Consider the following 10,648-nt stretch of genomic DNA (forward strand, 5'->3'; position numbering starts at 1 on the left):
AGCAACAACTAGAACATCGGTGCGTTATCAACTTTGTTCTCCTCCTAAATCCAAAACACAGCACTGTACCAGCTACTAGGAAGGAAATTAACTCTATCCCTGCCGAAACCAGGACACAAGCACAGAAAGACTTGTCATCTGTGGCACTAAACAGCAAAGAAAAAAAACAGAAAATGGAGCTTGACAAAGTCCGTGTAAAATATTCCATTACTAGCGTTCTCCTCTTTTCCTGTGTTGCTTATCACAGTGTCATCTAAACGTCTGGGTCAGCCAGATTTATATTAGAAGACTATGGTAGAGGTAAAAATGCAAAGGATTGTTTTGTTTGCTTTATCATACTCACTCTTCCTAGTGAGTATGTAGTGAGGACCTAGTAAAGGTCCTCCCCCTTTCCTTTTGTCCTTTATCAACCCCTCTCCAAACATTTCGACTTCTACATCAAATGAGCCAGGAACTCTACCAACAGCTTTTATTCATTACATCAGGAAATTTCATTCCTAGGGCACCACCCATTTCATATACTGATTGAGATATGGGCCTATGAAGAAACATATTCTCAGGAAATGTATGTATTACCAGGTCCTCCCCCTTTCCTTTTGTCCTTTATCAACCCCTCTCCAAACATTTCGACTTCTACATCAAATGAGCCAGGAACTCTACCAACAGCTTTTATTCATTACATCAGGAAATTTCATTCCTAGGGCACCACCCATTTCATATACTGATTGAGATATGGGCCTATGAAGAAACATATTCTCAGGAAATGTATGTATTACAATATATTACTTAAATTTTGAACATGTGAGACTCCAGACTAAACCTACTACATCTGATTTCTAATTTCATCAGATTCTGTAATGGCATTTAAGATGAAGACTTATTTCAAGAACAAGGAAGAAGTTTGGAGAACTTAACATACCTGTTTCACCCTACAGGATTTGAAGAAATTTGTGGAGGGAAGATGAAAGTGAGAGGAAGGAGCTAACTCTTCTATCAGATAAGAAGCCTCCCATACCTTAGATCTGGCTATACATTCCAAGGGTGCCCAATTAACATCTACTGTATATCAGCTGCAGTATTAGTCCATGTTCAAGACAGAGAAATAATATGCAAGTGAGAAAACAAAAACTTTCAAAACCTCGAACCATGGAAAAATCTAAAGGGAATTTGACAAGTCAGAAGGTACAAATGAATTCAATGTAAATTATTTTTAAAAATTATTGAAGTGATTCTTCAGGGGGTTGGGGTTTTTTTTGGTTGTGGTTTGTGGTTTTGCTTTTTTTTTTAAGAGACAATAATATATTGATGTATATTAACTTCATGTTGATTACCACAACTGAGTAAACAAACGTAGGAACTCTCACTTATAAAATTATAGATTTAAACCAAAATTTTCACATGGAGAACTAATTCAAACATAATAATCATTATCACAGCTTCCTCCCAGTTCTCACCACCAAAAGGTTAAATTCTGTTGGTCATGGTAGATTTAACTGCTAACCTGTTTCTCTCTTGCTAAAGCTCTGTAATATAAACTAGGCTGAAAACAAACCTAAAACTTACCATTGTGAAACCTACCTTTGTGAAACTATTGCTGTTTTCTGAATTGAATAAACAAATATTATAAAAAAAAAAGTGAAAAGGTAATAATTTCTCTGACTCTAGAACTTTTGTGTTCTTTGCAAGCAACAGAGGTGCTGAAATAACAAAATAACAAAACATGTTTTGACAGAATTTTTTTTGTTTTGACTGAATTTTTTGTTGAGGGAAGATACTTCTTTTAAAGAATCTCAGAGACCTATTCAATGACCTTTTGAGATAAGTGGTGATAATTTAATCAACTAAAGTAAGGTTAAGATAGGGATGAACTATAAATAGATCCCTTGAATGTCTGATAAAGCCTCAACAAGAAATAAAACAAGAGATTTCATTAGCTTTTGTAACTAAGAAATTTGGACCAAGGAAAAATGATAATTTGGCTTCAGTCAGAAAACTATATATGAAAATCTTGGAAAATAAACAGAAGTGTTAAAAACACTGGTGTTATTCCTTTTTTTTTTATTGCTCCCAGAGTGTAGTTAGAAGACTCCCAAGAACACAGAAACCAGCATTACATGAGATGTACAATGACTGTTACTCTTGCTAAAGATGGATTGAAAATGAACAGCGGCAACAGCTTTTCAGCAAAAGCACCACTTCAGAACTAGTTTTGTTTTACAAGTACCTATACTCAAAGAAGACTGCCTATGTCACATCTGTAACTGGCACCAGTTCAATGCAGTGGTGTTTCCTGACCAGACTAACATTCTGCAGTTGACTCAGAACAGTGATCGCTGCTCTTATATCCCCCACCTGTACTCCAGCTGTTCCAATATTTAAGTACAGGTCTTTGATATCCACACCAATAACTACAAACAGCAAGAGACTGATACTTAAAAAAAAAAAAAAAAAAAAAAAAAATAAAACCTATATAGATATATGCACCCAGGAAAAGAAATAGCCTCATTCTGTGTTTGTCTACATCAAATCATTAACAATTATGAATTATGAGCTATATAGAAATTATATCCAAACTATATTTCCACAAAAGGCATCAACTGCCAGCACTGAACTAGCAGTATTTTCTTTTCTGTCTTCCAGTCTTCCTTTGTTAATTCAACCTGGGAAATATTATAAACGTATCTTCCTGCTGGGAATGGAAAAGGTGACTACAAGTACAGTTGACAGAACATACTATAAAACATACGAGGAAGGAGGCAGAATAGGTTAACATAGTGATAACTACAGTATTTTCTTCTCGTCTACATGGAGAATAGGAAGAAAAATATCAGTGTAGAAAACTTCACTGAAAAAGTTAAGACTTATTAATGCAAACAAAAGTAAAGCCAAGCTATTTTAGCTATGGCAATTCAAAAATAGCTCTGTATCTCCCAGTGAAACTTTGCCACAGAAAATACTTTATTTTTAAAAAACTAAATTACTTTTTCAAGAAAGAGAATCCCAAATCATTCCAACAGTAATATTCCAACAATCAGGCCTTCCACATCCATGGATATGTCCACTAAAAGTCCGATTAAAAGGCAGCACTTGTACTCTTCTCCGGTCTGGAACCTCTTCACATGTAGGAAGAAGCAGCTGGTACTGTTTCTATAATATTATATTAAAACTATATTTCAGGAAAGGACCAAAAAAAAAAAAAAAAGAGATAACGAAACAGAACTCACCACAACTCCAAACTGCTCCGGCTCAGACAAATTATTATACTCGCTCTTGAACTTGGACAATGCATTCAATTGTTCTTGTTCAGGAAGATGTTTTATTAAATTCTACCAAGAAAAATAGAATAGGCTTAAAAATCTCAGATTCTATGTTGCTTGTGTTATTGTAGGCAAATGGTATTACATATGCATCATTACCATACACTCCAAAGACACCACTCATCCCTGAAGACAGTAGAATGCAAATTGGCAAGACACAAATTAACGTAACTGAGAGTGTAAAAAGCAAGTGATTAAATACTGCTAGCTAGCATCTTTTGCTGATTCTACAAACATTTACATAGTCTTTTTTTTAAACACCATTTTTAAAGAAAGAATATGCTTGATAGGCACTATATGCAAACAGAACACCAAGAACCAAATAGAACAGGGTAGGCAGAATAAGAATTTCAAGTGTAACGTATCCAACTAAAGGATGGCAAGAATTACTAAAGCTAGACAAAAAGTATTTTGAAAATGGATAATTTATTTTCTAGTATTTCAAAACAAAAGCTTAAACCCATTAGATACTACTTAGCCTGAAAACTTGCCAGAAGTAGGAATTCAGAGGTGGGACTCAGCTTCAGCTGAATTCAGGAGTCCATACGGGGAGCTTGGACACTTACACAAGTCAATGTATTGTGAACACAGGTAAGGGAATCTAAACATGTCACCTTCATCTGATCATCTGAAGAGTTCTCAGACTCCCTGGAGCTTCCTGAACACTAGACACCTACATTTACATATAGACACCTACATTTAGGCACCTGAATCCCACTCTAATTACAATCAGCTAGGTTGGCTAAAAATGGCTATTCTGAGGTTCTGGAAGTAGAGAGCTTCTCAAACATTTCATTACAGTATATAATTGAAGTCAGTAGCTCAGTTCTGTCCCTTCCCAAGATGACTACTATAACTACTAGGTAATAGTTCGGGTCCCTCTACAGCCTGCTCTCTTTCTCAACTTATGACTCTTGTGTTCCTGGTTACACAGTGACTAAGCTTCCATCATAGTAGGAAAACAAGAGAGAGATTGTGTTCTTTCTTAAAACACTCCCTGGTCTACTGATAAGATCACTCTTCTGAACTGAAAGAAAGATTCAATCCTTCTAACACTGAATCAGGTCTAGCAAACACAGCTATCCCACTACCTACTACCACATTTCAAGAAAGGATCAGAAAGACTAACTCCAGTATTTCTCCATTACTCAATGGAAAAGGCAGACACTTCGGTTAAGTCAAAGTCTGTTTTATTACTCTGCCAGTAAATAGCTTTGGTGATATACAATCAACAGAGAATAACTTAAGTTAGTGAACAGGATCTCCACCTGCAAGTCTTAAAAAAACCCCTAATTTTATCCACTGTTGTGGTTTGTACCTGTAGCTGTACCAACTACTATGAAGGAAATTAACTCTATCCCTGCCGAAACCAGGACAATCACAAAAGATCCTAATTTCTTCTTCTACAGGAAATTCAGCCAGTTAGGATACACAAATTATCCCTCTGGGGCCAGAGAGATAGAAAGTCATAGCTATGCTTTACTTAACATACTTCCCTAATTTAAGAAGAAAGAATTCAGCTCTAACAAGTACCCCAAAAATATCCCTAAACCAGTAGTCAACTCAGTGGCTCTATGCTATCTTCAGAACCTGTATTAGCTAGTTCAAAGCTAGCCCCAGGTGTTTATTCAAGTTGCAATAGCACCCTTGGATTGCAGTATAGACATTCCTCTTGTAAAAGTATGAAACTACTACATTTGTAACTAAAGAACAGATGTATCCTAAGTGTTGAAGTTTTTTAAAAGCAGCTTGAATATTTTGTTTAAAACTTCTTCTTTTAATTTTTTATAAATCAATCTCTTAGCTCTTGTAACAATTGTCATTTTATGGCAATTTAGCATTTATCAAACGTTTTTTCTAATGGATATAAAGACCTAGACAGTCCTTTATCACTGGTTTGTTTTAGTGCAAAAATAGTTACTATTTTAAGAACTGAAAGCCTCCTTTGAGTCTAAGGACTACGATAAGTAATTTGTTTTACAATATTTTGTGATATCCAAAGTAAGGACAACGTAGTTCATCAAGAAAGTAAAGTCAGCAAATAAGAAAAGCTAGACTTACAAGCAAAGGTCTACATAAACCAAAGGAGAGTAAATGATAGTTAAAGAGTAGACTGCTTCAACAGACTGTCCATGCTCAAATAAGGATTTTGGTAGGGAAAAGAGAGAACTATTAAAAATGTATGAATGATGATGTTTAAAATAATAACGCAAACAAATTTTATGGAACTTGATTTGGACGTGGTCAGACTGACTTCCAGCATGAAGAATCTCTAACAGTAGTCATATATATCCTTACCATTATTACACTTGGAAAATATTTTTGTAAAACAGACTACATTTATCAATTATGGATGAAGATGTCCAGCACTAAATCAGTAACACTGAACAAAAATGAAAGGGTACAAAGTGTAAAAAGAAACATTTTAAATTAGAAATTCATAACCTGCTTATTTCTTGTCTTGATATACATCTATATATAACCAGCTCTAAATATACTACAATTCCTTAATCTTTACTGAGATTAAAATGTTATTGATGCTAAAATAATTTTCACATGTAGAAAAACTGACCACAAAACTTTCGAAAGAGAAACAGTTAAGCATTGTATGAATGTTTTCAATATTGAGCATGAGAAAAAAAAACCTGAAGCAGCAGCTGATATCAAAGCAGCTTTATGGTGTTCAGATAAAGCTTTTGATGCTAGCTATATGCTAGAGATGAAACACATTTTGAATATCAAACAGAGAATAAGAAGGAGAAAGAGTTTTGACTAAGTCACAAGAAACATTCCAATAATTAGTCAATGACTATTTGGATTACAACATGACTTTTGAAATTTTTACATCTTTAAGAACTAGATTTAATTTCTAACTGGAGAAAGGGGGGGAGGGAGAGAGAGAGTGCCGGGAGGGATACATTTTACTTCTTAAGCATAACAAAAGAGTAGGATTAAGGACAAATTTCAAACTTCAGAAACTGTAACATTAGGATACATTGAACAATATTTAAAGCTAGACAGAAAAAATTGATGAAGGCAAGAAATTTCTAGAAAGGAGAAGTACGTTAATATCTAAGGTACCTTATATAAATAAATAAAAATAGCCATATGCTTGCAAACCTATGTATGCTTTTGCTCTTCTCAGAATCATGAAATACACAGGACTACATTTTCATAGCATGACCATAACCCATACTTGTGAAGGTTTTTAAAGGTAGAAATAGAGACATGCAGCTGGATAGTTAAATTTATTTAGTAACCTAAGCATATGCGAAGGTGAACAGCAAATTTTTAAGCAATGAGGCACATTATTCTACCACTTTCAGAGGAAGATGGGTGTCTTAAGTGCTTTTTCGAGTTTAAACTCAGATGGTCCCCTTTGCAAAGTTATTACAGGGTTGTTTTACCCAGAAACAAGAAACTTGGATGAAACCATTTGATAAAAATTATTACATCCAAACTTGCAAAGTAAATTTTTTTTCCATTTGATTTAGGCCTGCAAGTGTTTAATCACTTTGCAAAAAAAATGCAATCTATACTCTTGAATCATTTATATGCTTAAAAAAAACCCAGTATGTGGGAGACCTGCCATCCTCTAACAGTATGCCTTGTTATATATATGTCTGTGTTCATACAATATACTGTGAGTATTATCACTTGTATTCTACTACACTTTCAATCACAGCAGCTGCTAACATCACTTTCCTCTTGTAGGACAATATTCCTCACCACACATTTGGCTCTTCAACTTCTCTTATCCTTTTCTTAAATAAAATTGTTCCCTCCCCTCCAAAAGCAAATGCAAAAAGACTCAAACGTTGTCAACAATACTTAGACTCAATTCTGATGCCAAAAATTATACAGAGAGGTTACTGGATGGGCTGACTTTCAATACACTCTACTGTTAATATTAGTATTAAAAGACCCACAAGATTATCAGCACAGTGTCAAAAAAGTATCTCCTATTATTGTTAACCATTGTTAACAATGGTTAACAATGCCTATTGCATAGAGAATGAAGTGGGGCTAGGTTGTGTTAGCTGTTTTAAATATACAGAAGGCAGTCTTTATGCCAAGGTATATACCATTGAAAGGGAAATAATAGTCCACAAAAGAAATTAAAAAAAGTAAACAATTCTCTATGAAAGTAAAGTTTTTCTTCTTAGCTTATTACAAAGGATGGAGTATTTACCACATGTTCACATAAAAGTATGCCATTAATTAACTACCTTTAATGGTTTGATGATCTTTTTCCCCAAAGCCTAGATGCAAAAAAATGTTTTGCCTTCTTTAAATAATACGTATAGAAATTATCAAGATGCCAGTTTTTCATAATTTTGATATATAATATTTATTTAGTATATACAGGTTGCTTCATGATATTGTTGAGGACCTAATTTCGTTAACAAGCTAAATTTTCACCGTTGAAAAACAGTGCTAAGGTCAAATAGCATGAGAGAGAGTCTCAGAGCAAGCATGGACTATCTGAAACAGTTCAAGCTGAACGTAACAGCGTAGCATATTCCATATCTTAGTTTTTCAGGCTATTTTAGAGAATTTCGACTATTGTTCCAAATAAAATAAAAGATGCACCTCATGCACCTTTTGAGCGTGAAGAAAACCTTGAAAAAGAAAAGTGATACAAGTGCAAACTAGAATCAACAAACAGCTTAGACGTGTAAATTGCTTTGTTCATCCTAATAACCTTAAAGTAATAGTTTCAGTGCCAATATTAACTGCATCGTTGAATGAAAGAAAGAGAATTATACAATGGTTATATATACTGTCACTGGGGATGATGGCTCATGTTTGTTCCTTCAAATACTTCTTAAGAGAAACATCTCATTCTTCAAATCAATCAGTAGACAAGCTCATTTTAAAGGAAAGTGAAGTCCAAATAGGTCAACAGTCTAAAAATCTTTGAAATCCAAGTGACAAGAAGTGAGGGACAAACCGCATGCGGGAAGCAAAGGAGCGTGCTGAACATTGTACAGCCTCCTCAGTAGGAGCTTATTTTGACATTCCAATATGGTGGAAATTTATTTCGCAAGCAAAGCACACAAATATAAATTTTGCTTGTTTTGACCTCTGAATACAAATTGCTATGTGTTGCAGTATGAGTCACACATTTGAATCTCAAAGAGCCTTAACATTACAACTCATTTTTTGACTCTCTCTATTACCTGTATTATTTCTTTATTAAACAACATTCCTGCAAAAAGCATACATTTCTAAAAATCTAACTTTCTCTTTCTTGGATGTTTCAGTAGGGACTGGTACCCATGTCTCTAACACACTTTCGGGTATGCTCTACAGATCAGCTATCTAAATCCTCTGTAAGTGAAACCTATGCCACATGACTAGTAGATTGATAATAATTATGATTTGAAATTCATGAGCTATAACAGCAAAAATCTGAAGTTCATCACAGTATGTAGGAGTCCTGTGCAAAAGACAGACAATCTTGGTCTAAAGACATATCTTTGCAAATCTAATGGATGCCCATCAAGATGACTGGGGAACATGGCACACAACAGGCAAGGAGAGGTTGAGAGAAGTGGGTTTGTTGAACTGTAAGAAAACAAGGCTCAGGGGAACTTAATGTAGTTTTCAGGTACCCAACTGGAGGGTACAGAGAAGATGCAATTAGGTTCCTCTCCAGCTGGAGGGTACAGAGAAGATGCAATTAGGTTCCTCTTGGAGGCGTGCAGCAGAAGACCAAGGTCACAAGTTGCAACAATGAAAATTCCAGTTAGATAAAGAAGAAAAAGTTTTTCACCACGAGGGTAGTTCAACACTGGAAAAGGTGTCCAGAAACACTATGGAGTCTCCACCCTTGGAGATATTAAAAATTTAATGGGAAAAGGCCCTGAGCAACCGGTTCTAGTTGACCTGGCTTTGAACAGGGGCTTGGATCAAATGACCTCTAAATTATTTTTTTCCCCACGGTACCATAATGAAGTATTTGTATTTAATTTATTTTATTAAATTCTTTGACTTATTAACCCTTAAATAACACTGTGCGTAGAAGAACACAAGGAACTTCCAGTTTCTTTTGTCTCCACACAGAATCATACTGATTCTGTGCTTTGAATAAAATAATATGGAAAGGGAAAACACTATCCAGATAAACTCTAGGGAAGAAAAGTGGTCACTGTGGATGCCCTAAGGCAAGATCCCAGATTGTATCAGCTCTAACAGGACAGAGGAAAAAAAAACTAACAAAAAAACAAAGAAACAAAACAAACAAACAAAAACCCCAAACCTTTTTCCATCTAGTTTTTGACCAGAACAACAGATTTGTGCAGATGAGACAGAGGTAGAAACAAATTAAAGAAAAAATTACTAACTAGGGAAGAAACAGAATATCATATGCTGTTTGAATATATACCAAAGAAAAATCTAATTTAGGTGTGGACAGTATGAATGCAGAAAAGAGAGAACATAAGTTCAGCTGCTTTCATTAAAAAAATTAGCTTTACAAATATAAAAAAACCTATAGTTCACAGATAAAAAAAAAAGATTCTTGCAGTGATTTATTAGCCAAAAGTTTATGTTAAGAGGCTTTTTAGCTACAGGTTTCTATTTGATGAGAAGCTTACCCTGAAATATTGGGATTTAAAGTGTCTTTTTTCCTTACCTGAATCATGGACTCTGACAGCTGTGTTTCGTCTACTTCCAATATCATCATTTTGATTTCCTCATAAGGCACTCGGAAAGAGCCAAGGAAAATTGCTAAAACAAAGATACAACACATAATGAAGAAAGCAAGACAACAACAATCTTTTTTCTACTTACAAAACACCAGTTAAACAGGCTATAGCATCTACAGGTTAACAAACACTAAGCAAAGTAATAAAGATAAGAGATAACAATTTTAAATGTATTTTTAATTACTGTTCTCCTACAATTCCAGCCTTCTCCATCCATTTGTTATGAGCAACACCCAGCATCACAGAAGACCTTCATAAGCAGCCAGTGACAAGTCTACTCTGCAGGATAATCATTGCCATTATAGTATTTTGTGCTGAGGTGACAATTACACTTTTTTCTTCAATGGTCAATAGCATCCTGGCCTGTATCAGAAATAGTGTGGCCAGCAGGAGTAGGGAAGTGACTGTCCCCCTGTACTTGGCACTGGTGAGGCTGCACCTCGAATACTGTGTTCAGGTTTGGGCCCCTCACTACAAGAAGGACGTCGAGGTGCTGGAGCGTGTCCAGAGAAGAGCAACGAAGCTGGGGAAGGGTCTGGAGAACAAGTCTTAGGAGGAGCTGCTGAGGGAATGGGGGTTGTTTAGCCTGGAGAAAAGGAGGCTGAGGGGAGACCTCAT

The 10,648-nt window shown here is 35.3% G+C and overlaps 1 protein-coding gene across 1 annotated transcript in view; it reads right to left on the reverse strand.

Moving 5' to 3' along the window:
* The window catches only part of DIAPH3 (diaphanous related formin 3), a 238,925-nt gene that overhangs the window by 138,293 nt on the left and 89,984 nt on the right, over positions 1–10,648 (reverse strand). The window contains 2 exon segments of the mRNA XM_009275652.2: positions 3,225–3,326; positions 9,958–10,052. Of these exon segments, the coding sequence (XP_009273927.1) occupies positions 3,225–3,326; positions 9,958–10,052 (197 nt within the window).

This window comes from Aptenodytes forsteri, unplaced genomic scaffold (assembly GCF_000699145.1).
Source record: "Aptenodytes forsteri isolate BGI_AS27 unplaced genomic scaffold, ASM69914v1 Scaffold172, whole genome shotgun sequence".
NCBI classification, from domain to species: Eukaryota; Metazoa; Chordata; class Aves; order Sphenisciformes; family Spheniscidae; genus Aptenodytes; species Aptenodytes forsteri.